The 16,062-nt window shown below is 47.8% G+C and overlaps 1 protein-coding gene across 10 annotated transcripts in view; it reads right to left on the reverse strand.

The window, feature by feature from the left end:
* KCNQ2 (potassium voltage-gated channel subfamily Q member 2) overlaps window positions 1-16,062 on the reverse strand; it is a 69,391-nt gene that overhangs the window by 34,349 nt on the left and 18,980 nt on the right. For 8 of the 10 annotated variants that reach the window (XM_074919902.1, XM_074919901.1, XM_074919903.1 and 5 more), the window contains exons 2-8: window positions 9,287-9,377; window positions 7,942-8,068; window positions 6,618-6,793; window positions 4,648-4,773; window positions 2,304-2,414; window positions 1,545-1,640; window positions 817-911 (exon numbers count right to left, since the gene is read on the reverse strand). In XM_074919902.1, coding sequence (XP_074776003.1) covers window positions 817-911; window positions 1,545-1,640; window positions 2,304-2,414; window positions 4,648-4,773; window positions 6,618-6,793; window positions 7,942-8,068; window positions 9,287-9,377 — 822 coding nt within the window. Of the gene's footprint in view, window positions 1-251; window positions 492-678; window positions 696-816; window positions 912-1,544; window positions 1,641-2,303; window positions 2,415-4,647; window positions 4,774-6,617; window positions 6,794-7,941; window positions 8,069-9,286; window positions 9,378-16,062 lie in introns of those variants that run through there. The other 2 variants (XM_074919905.1, XM_074919907.1) reach the window with 2 other exon arrangements.

Consider the following 16,062-nt stretch of genomic DNA (forward strand, 5'->3'; position numbering starts at 1 on the left):
GAGGCTGTGAATTCCCACAGCACTGCTATAACCTGTGTCATTTCAGCTGAAAAAGCTGCCTGGGTATGACGACGAGTTCTCTCTCCCTGAAGCAAGCCAGACGGATGCTGCTAAAACACAGCGGTGCTTTATCAGCGTCATCTGTCACGGCTCTGCCGTCCTTCCCTACTCATGACAACAGATCGTGATGGATAAATGAAACACAGGAAATTGGAAAACGCTCACAGAATCCCGATTTGGTTTTTCTCCTCTTGGAGAAAAAAAAAAAAAAAGTAAGGAAAGGAAAGGGGGACCTGAGGAGAGAGCTGGGCCAGTCAAAGGAGAGACAGAAGTTTGCTGAAAGGCAAAGGGACCGTTAGAGACCAGGTGGAGCAGCAAGGAGAGCCCAAGCAAGGGCACAAGGAGGGTTTACCTACAATCCAGGGCAGCTCGGGAGGGAGGTCTTCACACCTGGGCACGGCAACTGTCACAACACATTGCAACTACCAGCGGATGTGGAGAAATAAAGGTGAAAAGAAGAGCACGTACACACACAGACACAAAAAGAAAAAAAAACAAACAAAACACAACAGGGAAATTAAAATCAAGTCAAAAAGAATTACACCAAAAAAAAAAACCAACCCAAACTAAAAAAAACTCCAAAAGAAAAAGCATCTACCAGCCCTTAAGAGCTGTGGAAAACAAATTTTTTCAACCTAATAAAAAAAAAAAAAGTAAATAAACAAATGAAACTATATATCCAGATAACAAAAATAAATATGGAGACAGTGGCATCACGAGGAAGGCAGTGGAAGGGGGAGGTGGAGGAGGAGGTACCTGTACATGGGGACGGTGACGGTGCGTTCGTAGTACTGCCAGGTGGAGTGCAGGTCCGTCCGGGACAGGTTGGTGGCATAAAATCTCCAAGCCGCCTGCAGAGGAAACACGTTGGGACCCTCTGTTTTCCTTGATTTGATACGTGATAAATTTGGGGCTGTACCAGGACAATCCTGATGACGTGAGCCCAGCTCAAAACGCTGTGGGTACCAGGCCCTGGCTGTCAGGTTGAGGCCAGGTATCAAAGAGGTGTTGTTGCCCATTAGAGAATTAAAAAAATTTGGAGAGAGAAGGAGCAGGGAAATGTAAACTGACTCTTAATCTCAACTCTCTAAGACATACACCAAGGCCAGCCTTCTGCACAGACATCTGTCATGGTGAAGAAAATGCTCCCAATTGTGTCTTTGTATCAGTATAAATACTCTCTTTGGGGGGGGAAAAAAAAAAAAAAAAAAAAGTTTGGTGAAAACAGACTGTCCTAATGCATTTGTCTTGCTGTGCTGGGCTGGATTTCATTCCTCTTCTCCCCCAGATTGCCTACCACATATGCTATTTTCCCATGGCTGATTTCCTGGCATTTATTCCCAGACAAGACCAGTCACCAGCTGCTGTCTCACACCTTACACACACAGCATCCATTTTTCACCTGCCCATCACCTCGCCAACTTCTAAAAGTCTGTTAAGCCTCCCTAAAATCAGGGTGATGTAACCTTGGATGTGCTCCTCACCTGAATCAGGCCCGCTGCTGGGTTTCGCCTCTTCTCAAAGTGTTTTTGTCGATGCTGCTCTTGAACCTTCAGAGCAAACCCCGAACCCAAGATGCCCTGGGGAAGAGAACGGAAATCTGCAGTTAGCAGGGTGTTAGCTAAGCTTCCATTTAAAAATTGCAGCCAACTTTCCCTCCCAAGGTTTGTTCTGGCTCATTTTTTTGCTTCAAACGTACAGGGGAAGGAAGAACAAAGCTTCAACTGAGGCAGCCCTGGCAGACACCCTCCCCGTGAAGGGGCAGCAGATTGTTCTGGCAATTGCTGCTTTTCCCAAACTACCTCCAGACAGCTGATAAAATATAAAATAACCACACTGTGCTGGCATTCAGCAAATCATCCCCAAAGGGGAAAATCAGATCCCTGCGACACACTGAAATGCGCCGCGAAAGGGACTGAGGCAATTTGCTGAATGGGCAAAATCACCCCTAGGAACAGATCTTGACAGGAAAAAAAAATAGTTTTACTTCAATAAATATTTGTGTCATGCCAAATCTAGAGTTTCCACCCGGTTTGGTCATCAGCACTGTGTCTGAGCTGTGGGTATTCAGACAGGGTTTCCCCCCTGTTCTCCCCGTTTTCTCGACAGCCACAGAGCAGTCGCAGTGGGGAGCTCTCTGGGTACATCACGCTGCTGGGTGTAGCTGTTGTGTTGCCACCAGCTCCAGGGGCTGGGGACAAAGCTCAGCCCCCTCCCAGCGAGACGCTGCAGCCTCTGCTTACGGCAGGAAGGGCGAAGAAGGAGACGCCGATGAGCGTGAAGGTCGCTGCCAGCAGCCGCCCGTTCCAGGTCTGCGGGTACTTGTCCCCGTAGCCGATGGTGGTCAGAGTAATCTGCAGGGAGGAGATCACCACACAGCCCCGGGTCAGACAGCCTTAAGACTAAACCCACACGGCCCAAACTCCCGCAACACCAGAGTGGGGCGTGGAGGAGCCAAGGTCACCACCACGTGCCCCGAGCTGACCACATCGATGTCCTCACACCCAGGACAGCGATGCCACCCTGCCCCCCTGCTCCACACGCCGAGTTTTCACACCGGTCGGGAGCGTTTTCTTGCCTTTAGCTGCCACAAAGAGAGCTGCCATCTGGTGCAGAGGCTTGTGGCAGCTCGGAGCCTCCCCCGGGAGACGGGGTTGTGCCTTGGGCAGGGGAAGGGAACCGGCACAGTTCCCCCAAACTCCCTTTCGGCACCTCACAGAGGAACACAGGGCTGTTTGCACGCATAAAGATCTGATGCTGTTTATTTCTAATCTTCCCAACCCTGCCGGTCTCCCTTCCTATTTAAAAACACCGTATTAGCCCAACAGGATGAACTGTGGCTGCTTCACACAACCTAATTTCAGGATGTTTTTTCCTCTCCTCAGTTTTATTGCAACGCACTGAGAGAGTGCTGGCAAGTTGCTGTGTGCATTTTGGGGAAAAACCTGAGAGATTTGTTGGAGACAAAGAATACCCTGAACTCCAAACTGCAGGAAAAGATGCATTTTCCTATGTCAGTGCATGGACATCACTAACGGGTAATGTTGGGTAACCCCTAAGGCTTCCAAGAGGACTTGGAGAGCCTGGGATTGGCAGGACAAGGCAGGGAGAGATGGTTTGACTAGGAAAATCTTTGAGACTCCTGCTCAAGGCACCCCAACGTTCCCTGTGACAAGTGGCAAGTTGTCCCCATCCCATAGCCTTTGGGGACAGAGCTGGGCCCTGGGACGGGAGCTGACACTGTGCTGATGTGGCTTTGGAAACCTCATGCATTCAACTTAGAATAAAATCACTTTTACACAAATGGAAGTACGATCCCCAAGCGCCGTTTAATTGGACCCACTAAAAGCCCTATCAATTAGATGCCATTTTGACAAAGCGGTTAGAAAATGCATCTACATGGCTACTCCTTACTGAAACACAAAGTTGAAGCAACGCTCTCTCCTTAATCACTGCAAAGTTGGTTGACAAATTTTTTTTATCATTTATACAGACAACTACAAGGATTGGATCCACTAAGATCTGAACCTGAAATTTGATTTATTTTGCCCATCTCTTAACATCTGTCTGTTCCGGACCCGTGAGTTGAACGATGACAAAACCCGCTTATTTTAATGAAGCTCAAATTTTACTGAGCTCTTCAGTGGCAAAACAGTCTGGTGCACCCCCATGTCCTGAAATGAGCCTCTGCTGAAGGCTCCACAGCCTGGGAAGCAGGAGGGACAAATCTGCACATGGTTGTCCCTAGACTGAGCTTTAATCTGAGCCGTCACTTTTTCCTCATTGTTTATTTTCTAGTTATGTCAAATTGGGCTTTGCTTTTATTTTTCTGTCATAACCAAGGGGTTTGAAAAGCAATTTACTGCTTCTTTCCCTTTGTTGGAACAGAGAAGCTGCTTGATCAGCTGATTCCTCCCCAAGCCTGTTACTGGGATTTGATCAGATCTGGGATTTTCATTACATGCTTTGTAATCAAGGCCAAACTAGCGCCACAGTGTCAGAGCAGAAGAACAATAACACAAGAAGATTAGAACGTCATTAATTCTCTCTTTGTTAATCGGGTAATCCAATAATTCACATGCATATGCACACACAGAGCAAACTAAAAGTATTGCCCTTTCCTCCTTTGTCAGCAAGATGTGAAAGGGGAGTGCTTCCAGCGCTGAAGTCTTTCTGGTACTTAGATTTATAAAATTTATTCCAGCGTGTTTAACAGCACGTTGCTCAAGTATGATTATAAATAATTAAAGGGCAGCAATACTTGTCAAAATGACGATCAAAGCGCCCTGTAGCGTGGGGTCTTTATCTGACCTGCCTCTACTGTCACGACAGAGCTCAGTCCCACGACTGAGAGCACCCAAGTTCCCCGTTTCCTTGCAACTCCAGCTAATCCAAGAAATCCGACCCTCTAACATTTTCTAGGAGGTTTATTTAAGAAAAAGAGCTAAATGGAGTAGCCTGGAGCCATTTAATAAAAATGTTAACTAAGCACTCTGTAAGTCAATTCCTCACATAAGTGATAGAAGATGGAGGGTTAATGGACATTTTATTTTAATAACCAGCAGCTGTTCTATGAAAATTACTTACCAGACCCCACCAGAGTGCATCTGCATATGTATCAAAGTGCTCATTTTCTCCTTTCTCGGCCAAGTATACCAGGAAAGAGGCCAGAATGAGGCACAGGAAGCCAATATACCAGGCAGTAATCAACTCCTGCAAGATCATTAAGGGATAGAAGAGAATAATTGCAATCCTAGTGCACATCTCCAAAAGCTGAGTTACTTGCTTGCGGTTGGATCTGATATTTCCCTGCATTTGTTTAGGCTTTGGAGCTTCGGTTGGAGATCAGCAGTCCCACTCTTGGAGATGGGACCGTGTACTGGTGGCAGCCCTGCCACGCACACGGGGCAAGCCCCATCCTGAAAACCCCATCATCTAAACACATACAGCAAAGGGAGAAGGAAAGGGAGGGTTAATAACTCCATTATTTCAAGATGTAGAGCTGAGACTAAAAAAAAAATAAAATATTTCTGCAGTTCACACAGGGAAGTGGGGTTACAACTGAAATGGGAACTCCCAAATCTCTGAGGGGTTCCTTCCACTAACTGGGGAAGAGCTACAAAGCTGGGGTCTGGAAACAATATCCCCCAGTTTCAGGCAAGTTTTAATTCAGAATTCACAGAAGCAACTGGTTTTGGATGAAGTTAATACAAGGGTGGACAAGAGACCCACAAATTCCTTATGATTTTTACCTAGTTCTGGACAAGCTGGCTAAACATTTCAATGGAAAAAGTGCAGGAAACGGGAAGAAGTTTAAATTCATAATTCAGCAGCAGGAAGCAAAAAATAAATAATCAATAAACTCTTCCCAAACTGGAGAAAGACCAAGGTGCCTTACACCAGGGATCAGTTCTGCGACCGGTCCGTGATCTCACGTGAAGAGGAACTTGACACAATAACCGTGGCTGCGAGAGGCTGCTGCTGGCAGGATGAAGCGTGTTCATGGTTCTGATGGAGCAGCAGCAACGAAATGATGAGGGAGAGGAGGCCCGAGCGGCGATACGCTTCCAGAAACGCATCCACTTTGAAGGGCGCATCCTAGACAGAGCTCGCAACACCACCCGTGCTTAACGAGGCTGCTGGCTAATTGCTAACTCTTCAAAACGAGCTGTAGCGGTGTGCAGGCGGGCTCTATTCAAATGCTGGGGTTTCAACCCCAAGCCCCAAATTAAGGTTGACACATGGGTGATTCCCACAGCCCTTCCCAAAGGGGGGTGAGTTTGCCTTTAGGCTTCCCCCCAGGGTGGTGCCGGCCTGGCAGACAGAGCCATTGGGTAAAGGAGCCCCAGGGGTCCCACACTGAGTAACCCAAGGTCAGGTGTCCCCCGAGGGATAACAGCTGGGACCCCTGGCAGGAGGGGCAGTGTCTGTGTGTGAGGGGGATGCCCTGTGCAGAGTTCCCTGCTGGGGAAGGACCTCCCGCCTCCCTGGGACTGGGTCCAGTCAGGTCTGGCCTTTGTAAACGCGGGCTGTGCAGAGATTCAGTGTGTGGCTTCCCTGGTCTGATGTGTTTGGCTTGTTGACTCGGTTGTCTCCTGTCCCTTCTATGGGAGACTGCATGTCACCATTTATCCCACCCATTGTTGGTCGTGCGGTGTCGTTGTTGGGGTCAGTGGATTGATGTCGATTATGTATAATCTGAATGACTTGTTTGTACCCCCAGCGCTCACCCATGTACTGACCCTTCTGTATCAAATACAATTTGGTTATTGGTTCATCTTTATGCTGGCTGTGTCCTTTATGCTAGGCCTAATAATTGGCAAAACATCTATGTGTAAGATTCCCTGCAAACATCTACACAGCTCTCCCTTCTCTCCCAGTTGAAGGGCTCCATCAGACTGTACATCTCTGACTTTGCATTGCTCCCCGTGTTACCTACAGTGTCTTTCCAATCTCCCCAGCTCTGGGAGATGTTTGGAGTGGAGAACTGAACCAAAGCAGTGTCTCTGGTGGGGGAAACATGAGCAACTCAACATCCTTGCTTGGGACCTGCTCACCTTACTGTGGGCATAGACCACAGAGCCCAAGAGCTTCCAGGTGCCGCCCCGCCGGTCCATGCGGATCATGCGCAGGATCTGCAGGAACCTCAAACTCCTGAGGGCAGAGGTGGCAAAGACGTTCCCTTGGGACCCCGCCGCCAGCACGGCGATGGATGCGATCAGCACCATGATGTCTGCAAGAACAGAGGGCACGAAAAGCTGCTGAACCACTACCAAAAGGTACAGCACTCCTACAGCCACTGGCAGCAGAAGGCTGGGCATGAAAGGGATCTTGTATCAGTGGAATCTTGTGCTGGAAGGACACAACACAAATTTTAACCTAGATGACTACGCACCTTATGGAAACATCCTGGTTTCCATCTTCACACTCATCAAACCCATAGAAAATGTGTCAAATATTGCAAAGCCTGAATTCTGGTATGAGATTCAGTGTTAACACTGCTAAACTGGATTAAATCCTTGCAAAATTCACGCCCTTTTCTAATCAGCCACAGTTGCCTGCTACACCGTGCTGGCCAGAGGTGTGAATTCCCCCATCCAAACGGGGAATGAAAACCTAGAGGTTCACCATAGCAATCCTAGGGTGCTCACAGACAAAGAAAAGCCAAGAAAAAGGCCAAGAAAAAAAAGCCTTGCTCTATATATCCCAAATTTGAGGATCCTGAATCCCTGGTTTTCTATGAAAATTTTATAGGAGTGCTTTTCTGTGGAGTAAGCTAAAATCCTTCATAAGACCATTGCCAGGTCCTGGACATCTGAAAGCAGGATCCATAGCAAAAGGCACAGCCTCTGCCCACTCCTTACCCCATTAAAAATAACTGCTGTGCACAGATGGCCCCTTTCACATGAAGATCACCAAGTACTTCACAAACAAGAATTAATTAAGTCTCATAACTCCCTTGTGAGGCAGCTCACTTTGCCAGGGAAGACAAAGTGAGACACAGAGTTTCAACAACTCATGAGTGATTCGGTGTCGAGGTCGGACACAGGATCACAGCATCCCAGCTCCTACGCTCAGCTTCTCCTGGCTAACCTCTCCCTTTCTCTGATTGTGGGCAGTTGTCAGCGCTGCCTGGGATATGCAGGGCAACAGGATGGCTCCCGGGTTTGCAGAACACAGGATGGGCCTTGTGCAGAATAACAAAAAATATGTCCATGGATTAGGACTCTTGCATTTGTGTTCTTTCCCTTCACAAGGTGATCACGAAGCAGCTGAAGATCAACCCCCAAAATGCACGTAAGAAACCCAAGCATCGTGCAAGCAAACGCCTGCGATAGCCATTTTGGATTGGGAAATCCCACGAGGGGGGACAGGTCTTACCGATGACACAGAAAGGCTTGCGGGCAAATTTTAACCTTCCCCTCCAGCCCCGGTATCGGCAGCAGCAGCCAGCTGCCCAGATTCTCACGAAATATTCAACCCCGAACACCACGATGGTGACAATTTCCTGCAAGGGAGACAACACCATTAGTTGAGAAGGTAGCGTGATGGAGAACCAAGCACAAACCCATAACCTCGACTCTGCACACCTCAGAAAATATATCACAGAGCTGTCTGCACCATTAAACGGAGAGCCCAGGCTTGAAAGATTGTCAAATCTTTTGTGTTTTTCCTCACCCTGCCCTGAGATGGTGAGAGGTACTGCACATTGTAGCCGCGAACTAGAGTTTTACACCTCGTATTGTGTCCTCCATCGCAGGACTGATGAGCGCCTGCTCATCTCCCCACCATTAGTCTCCAGGACTTGACTAAATTAACGCTGAGCAGCTCAGGGAAGACCAGAGATGGGAATCACTGGCTACTCCATCCCAGGACTCCTCACAGGGGATTTGGGTTTTTTCTTTAGCAGATTGGACAGGTTGTCTGTGTGCTGGGCTATCTGGTGCAGGGATGGTGGAGATCCTCCATCCCTCCGATGCCAAGCGAGCAGGCAGCTCTTCCCATCCCACCCAAACACCCTGCGCACGCTCCCTTCCCTCTAATCCCTTTACTAGCGGCGCCTGCCTCAGCTTTCTCATGTGTCCAGCTTGACAAAGCTCTAATTAGTCTGCAGCACCTTTTGATGCTGACGTAGGGCAGGGACTAGGGAAGAGGAAAAAAGACAAAAGGAAAGGAGCCGCGCGAATCCGGCAGCCCCGTGACGTGGCGGTGTGTGCAGGATCTCTGCTGGCTCCCGATGGCAGGAGCCACGTTGTCAGTGCGAGGGATGCCGGGCTATTTAAAGAACAAAACTCTGCAGCTTGGTGGTGGATCAAATAGTTGCAGGGACGTTGTAGTGTGGGAGAGGCGGCAGCTACGCGGGCTGCTCCCTACGTGAGCATCCCTGGCTTTAAATATTGGGGGCTGCTGGACACCAAACTGTTTTTCAGTTGGGATTAGCCTTGCTACTGCGTTTTGCAATTGAAGATAAATATAGAAAAAAGAAAAACTTGAGGAAGAAGGGTTTTATAGGATCCTTTAAAATCTTTTAATTTTATTCCTGATACAGGTTTCTTCATTTCATATTTTCCCTGTTTCTTACCTGCAGGTCCCAGAGATTCTCTTCTCACAAGTGACAGTTTAAATTCTTGCCTCAGTTAAACGCCCCCAACCTCAGCTTTTTGGTGTGTTTTTTGACTTTGTTTTAATGCCTCACTGATGGCTTCATTTGCAACCCCCCACTTACCAGGATGTATAGCGCCCCTTCTGAGCTGTTCTGGTACTCATCAATGGTTGAAAAGACAGACAGCACCAGGCAGGAGAAAACTAGTAGAAAACTATAGAATAGAAAAATAAAAATTAAAAAAAAAAAAATTAAAAAAAAAAGGAGAAAAGAGAGAGAGAACGTCAGTCTTCAGAGCAGGAATTTTTCACACTTCAAACTAGTCCAGAGAGCATTTCTGGACTTATTTCTCTAGGAGTATTTAGGGTGCTGCTGCTACACCACCGCATAAAAAGGGGAAGTAAAGTCTCTGGTTTTACCAACTGGAAGGGTTATGTGTGGATGGACACACTGGACTGCTCCCAGTTTGGCCAGTGCTAATCCAATTCCCCTCCCCGCTGGCAGCTCTGATCACCTCCGTCATTATTTCCCCCAGGAACTGTCAGCTCTTGCTGCAGTGTGCTTTCAACAAGCATGCAAAAAGGGAAATGTATTATTGTGAGAAGAGGCGAGCAGCCTGCTGATGAGCAGGAGCGCAGGCTGAACACAAACCCGGAGAAAAACTCCACTGATGCTCTGCTTATGCATTTGCATCTGCAAAAGCTCACACAGGAGTGGTGCTGCCTTTCCCATCTTTGCCAGGGTAGGACATTTTTGGGTGGATTTAATGTTCCTTTCTTAGCCATGTACTCCGGATTAACTCCTTCCTGCCTGGGAAGGCTGGTGACTTTGTAGATTTGTTGTAATATTGCTGGGAGGTGGATGGTTGTTTCTCTGCTCTTCTGTGGCCAGACATGGGACACAGCAGGGGTTTGATCCAGTCTAAAGGTGCTGATCCAAGCCTTGATGCTGTTAGTACTTCAGTATGAAGCCAGAGACACCCTGCCATGGGGAGAGAGGTCTGTCCCAGCCCTGCAGGGACACGAAGGAGCACCATCATTCCAAGAGCTGGGGTTACCCAGCTTTGATATCAGCTCTCTCAGTGTCTTTTATTTACCCCTTACAGCATATGTCCTGGTCTCCCTGACGTTTACTGTCCCAAAAACAGCCTCAGAAGTGACACACCACTCTGTCGTTCCCAGGCTGTCCCTGTCAAAACTGCCCACTCAGTGCTTTTAGTGAGTGCTGGACGTACCAAGGCAAATCAAAAGGCACAAAATGAATGACAGGAGCTCGACTTTCTTAGTCTGCAGCTACAGAGGTGTCCTGGCATCCGCTCACCGACCGAGAATGTTTCCACCAGCCCGTGATGCTCACTGCTTGCTCAAGCAAAAGGAGGGAAATTAATTTACTAAAGATCGATTTACTGATGCAATAAAGTAGGCCAGCTCAAGAAGAAACTAAAAGCTGCATTCTTTAAAAGCATTAAATAATTCATCTGTCTGGCTTTGTCTCACATTCCTACAAACTGCATTTTGAATATTTATAAGGTACGGTTCAGCTGGTGGGGGCTGTTCCTTTTTGTTGTATAAAGAAAAGGAGTTTCACACCATCAGGTCGCGCTTGTGGCTTCGAAATGACCATTAATGTCACAGTAACAAGTAAAAATAGGGGGATTTGCAGTATTTATTCGAACCACAGGCTGAAACATCCCTGCCTGCTGGAGGTAAGAGACCTTTCAAAGCCACCTCAGCAAAAGCTGAGCTTTGTCAGCAGCAAGATGAATTCAGCACAGACCAGATCAGGACAACTGCCTGATTTCTCACTGCAAATTTCCTCTTCTCACACCAGGTCCAGTACCCAGAGACTTGAAACAACCTCAAGAGAGTAAAAAAAACATCTCTTGCAACCCCACGCATGCTGTCCCTTAATGTCTTGTCTGGGTCTCGCTTAAATGTTTTTTCTCCCCAAGCTGGTCTTCTAAAACCCTTGCCATAACCAAGCCTACCACAACCTGCCCTGCAGCCAAATGGACTCCATCCATCTCTACATCCTCCAAGCTGAGCTGGAGGTGGGACCCTGCACCGTGGCAGCGGGGAGCAGAGCCCGGCACTGCTAGAGGCAAGGAGCTGCAACTGGGTCAGGCAGCCCCGCTCCCGGGGTGGCCCAGATTTTGCTGCAAACCTCTGTGTTGAAGTGAGAAACAAATGAATAATCGATGAAAGAAGAAAGAGAAGAGGAAACAAACAAAAAAAAAAAAAAAAAGGAAAGGGATCAGGGGGAAACGAAAATCCTACATTTTTCTGATTAAAAATGTAGAATGCGAGCTTTATTCTTGTGACCAAACATTACAGTAAAATGCCTGAGGAGGTGCTGAAAGCGAAGTGCAAATATCAACGCAGACTTGCACACTGTGTTTGCTAAGGTGGACCCAGAATGAAGCCACGCTCGAGCCACGAACCCTGGCAGGGACAAACTCCACCAGAAAGAGGATTCCTGTACATTAAGTTTGTCACTAGACATATTTTGATGGGGCAGGGAAAAAAAAAAAAAAAAGAAATCTCTTTATCACTTTGAATCCCAAGGGTGTGTGCAGTGGTTGTGTGAGGAGCACCCGGACAGCTCCGGGGGCTGCTGGGGCAGTGGGATATCTGGGTGCTGCTTCTTCCCTTCCCCAGCTCATCGCTGCAGCCTCGCCTCCAGCCTCTCCATTCCCCTCATCTCCCTGGGGCCAGCTCGGTGATGCTTTAATTTTGGCTCTGTGCTCCCCAGGGCTCTCATTGCTGGGGAGACCTGATGCAGCTCACACTCGCAGGGCCAGCATTAATTACAGCACTGCCGAGCATGGGAGGCAACGGGGAAGGTGCCAGATTCTTCACTGAAGCATGGGAGCTCCATGGCCAAATCCCACACGGAGCAAAATCTCCCCGTCTCAGCCCCGATGGGGATGTTCAGCCACCAGGAAAGGAACGGTCCTGCCAGCAAGGGATGCAGGCACTGGCTCATCACGGGGCAAGCTGCACAAGCATCCCAAAATAGCTCCACGGTGATGCACAGCTCCTCTGCTTGGCCCTGTGGTCCACAAACCTCTGGGAGGCTGTAAAAGGAGACTAAGAGAAGGAAACCTTTCTGCAAGGAAACTGAATTCAGGGGGTTGGGGTCAGTATGGCTCCTGGGAGGCTTTGAAGGATCTGCAGACCCCCCACCCCGCCGTGGATAGGGGGGTGGAAGAAGAAATTTGAGATGTTTGTCCACGGGGTAGATGGTTTGCATCCTCTGAGCTCCCATCGAGGGAGGGCAGTGGGGAACAGGAAGGCTGACTCTGCTTTAATTTCACCTAATCTACCCAGACAGCACAGGAAAAGGCTCCAGATAATAATGGATAGCTAGGGAAAGTGAAACAGGCCAATAAATAGTGCAGAGATCGGGATGAATCTGATTTTTAAAGCTACATATCTAATCAACGCAAATTATGTCTGCAGCCTGACTCTGGGTAATGTTAATGTGCAATAAGGAACATTAATTATGACCCATCTAATGATTTTTACATTAAAGATGCCAATTATGCTTAGAGCTTTGGAGAAGACAATATCCTTCTCCTGAGCAGACAGGAGCTGGATCCTACCCGATGCACGGCTGGAGCCGGCACCAGCCTCCCCCAAACCCAGGCCAGGATGCGAAGGGCAGCGTGTAGGTTTGGACCAGTTTCCTCAACAGAACTAAGGAAACTGGCTCCAGCCTCCCCGAGCCACTGGAGAGGGCCATGTCACCGCATCTTCTCACCCACCACCCATTCCTACCGGCACGCAGCACCTTCTGCTGCTCCAGCATCCCCCACGCCTTTGCTTAGACCTTTAAGCTGAGCCAAGACTCAGCTGTGCAAATCTGACTGCTGCTAATACTAATAAATCCAAGTCCTCCAAAGTCTGGCTTTACATCCAAAGGTTATGTTGACTTAAAACACCCGTGCAAGCTTCTTATTGCAATTTATAAATCCCACCGCAGGATCTGCGTATTCGGATTTTATATCCACTGTGCTGCAGGTTCGAAATAGAAAAAGAAATGACTGAACTCCCCCTTGAAAAAAAATACTTAAATGACTTGAAACAGGAAAGATTGCCCCTTTTTTTTTTTTTTTTTTTTTCAGTAAAAGCATATGATGGAATCATCCTAAAGCTTTCCAGGTTAATCACCTAATTTGCCTTCCAAAAGAAACCCCTTTGGAATCTACACAGCCATTTACATAAGAATTTTTAAAGAGCTCTAAATTTATTCTTGAAATACTTGTATTCAAATAACATTCGCTGACATGCAAAAACATCGGGCTTCCTCTGATGGAGCACCAATAATTAGCAACTGCAATCCTGGATGCAGTGGAGACGGATACAATACAAGGAGGTGGCACTATAGCTTGATAACAAGCCACTGTGCTTGTTACACGCTTCGCTGCCTTTCCCTGGAATTGGGAAAGGGAATTAATGATTTGTTTAATTAGAAAGAGCAAAGCTGGAAAGGAAGGAGTATTTTACTACAGGCATTTGAGAGCTGCACAATGGAAAACAACTTCAAACAGTTAAAACATTTAAAAATTACTTTTGGGATGTAAACAAGGCATTGATAATTGTACTAAAATACAACCAAAATGCTTATGGGCAATCCGTCTCTAATCCCAGCAATCCATTTGCTGTGGTCTCTGTAAAACAAGGGCCTAAAACTCCAAGGCCATGAAAATACAGCAACGACACTAAACCAAGGTGAAAGAACATCCACACCAAAGAGAAAGAGAGATTGACAAAAGTCTTTCAACACCCAGAGCACCTCATGATCAGAACGGGAGTACTTACAGCTCAGTTGGCATCTCCAGTGACTCAGAAGCAAAACTCGGGTAATGCCATGACTTTTCCTGGGGTAAAGACCTCGTGGTTGGGGTATTGCACCCACTCTTAGCCAGGAGCATCCATCATCTTTATTCATGTAAGCAATCCTGCTGGGATTTGCAACCCGATGACTCATTTGCAAGGCTAAACACGAGCCTAAATGCCTCAACTCTGGCTTTGCACGTCCCTCAGTCTCAGCCAAAATCATCTCCCAGAGTGACTTCTGTCACTAGCAGAGCTGAAAATAGAAGCGGAGAGTCCTGCCTTTCGGTCCTGTGCCTTGATAAATGCTCTCCTTTCCAAAAACAGCTCCCGATGGTGCCCCGTTCCCTGCAGGTTCGACCATGCCCACCTGAGATGTTGCTCCTCGGCGGAGCCTGGAGACTCCCTGGGCACCCATGCGGGTAGAAAACATTGTTTATGGGCAATACAGTGGCTGGCTCCAAGGCAGGGATCCTCATGGTTTATAAACTTTTTAATAAATCTTTAGCAAAGGCCTCTCTGGGACAATGTTAATAGCTTCGGTGCACTGAGATGATGGCTGAACAAGCCCCGGTAAGAAGCACCCTGTTCACACAAGGCCAGAAAGTGTACTAAGGACAGTGGTGTAAATGGAGAGCTGAGCATCTCCAGAGGACCAAAGCAGTGTCCCGGAGGAGGCTGCGCTGTGGACAGCGAGGCTGCATTAAACGGTGCTCGGGGAGGTGGGAATTAATCAGGCTGCAGAGAAGCAGGTCTTGGAGATCCCAAACCATGTCGTAGGGGCGGCAGTGGGAGGGGAAGGAAAATGAGAGGGTTTCCTTTCCCAGTGAGCCCTACTGCATCACCACCACCCTGCGCAAGCACCCAGGACATGTCCCCCTGGGCCCTCTGCTGGGATGCAGCAAACCTGCTCTCCTTGCTGCCAGTGACAGTGAGGTGGCAAAAAACAGGAGGTGCTTTTCCAGCAGATCTGGTTTTGTGGAGTCTCCCCCGGAGCAGGAGGGCTGCTGGCTGAGCCCAGCACCCCGCTTCTGTGCTTCGGCTCCCCTGGCAGCTAGCAAAACACACCTGCATCCCAGGGAAGCCGGAGAGGATGAGATCTCCTCTGCATCAGGTTTTGGGAGGAAGGTAATTTTCTGCTTTATGGGATGGTAAGGAGCATTCTCACATCCACCACAACAAACTAAGGAAAAAGGAATAGCTGGTCACAGCTTTCACTGGATGAGCACGGCAAAAGTGGCACAGCCAAGTCACAAAAAAATCTCCTCTTCCCCTGCCTTCCTTCTATTTAGGCAGCACATTTCTCCATTAGAAAAAAGAGCAGGCTATGGGTTCACATATATTTTCTCCTTCAACATCCACCACTTTTGAAATCAGTTCCCACGGCACCATCTGCCCCAACTGCCCCGAGCCAGAGTCCTGACCTGAACCCAGAATCTGCAGGAATTCAGAGCAGAAATGGGTTTGGCATGACACATCTTGTACCCAGTCCAGCAAAGGATTGTGTATCTCCACACTTACAAGCAAGAGTGAGCTTAAGAGCTTTTCTGGATTGAAGCCTCAAAGAACAAAAGCTGCCTGGAAACAACAGGGAACGGAGATCAGGATGTGAACATTTACAACGGGAAAAATGGGTTAAATTTAAGGAACCGGTTGGTGTTTTTACAGGCTGGCTCTAATCACTTAACTTACTCAACTCAGAATAAAAGCCTTATTAATAATAATCACCACATACAAAGTTCTAGCTCGAATGTTCCCCTCTGTCCTCATCTAACATGAATCACTGGGAAATGCTTGTCTGCGTATTCTCCCTGCCCTGTGCACGCAGCCTCAGAGGAGCCAGATGTCTGGAGGAAAACCCAAAGTATTAATCAAGCCCATGCACCTGCCAGAAAAGTCTCTGTCTGCTGCGATTCAGTGCTGCTGGGCTGAGGTTTTCTTTTAAAAACTTGGTGGGGAGAAATATATTCATGCAGCTGCAGATATGGGAGAAAAATCTTAAAGACCACTGTGCAATTACGGTGCATTGGGAGGTAAATTAAGAGTATAAAATATTGGACA

The sequence above is a fragment of the Athene noctua genome, chromosome 16 (assembly GCF_965140245.1).
Source record: "Athene noctua chromosome 16, bAthNoc1.hap1.1, whole genome shotgun sequence".
NCBI classification, from domain to species: domain Eukaryota; kingdom Metazoa; phylum Chordata; class Aves; order Strigiformes; family Strigidae; genus Athene; species Athene noctua.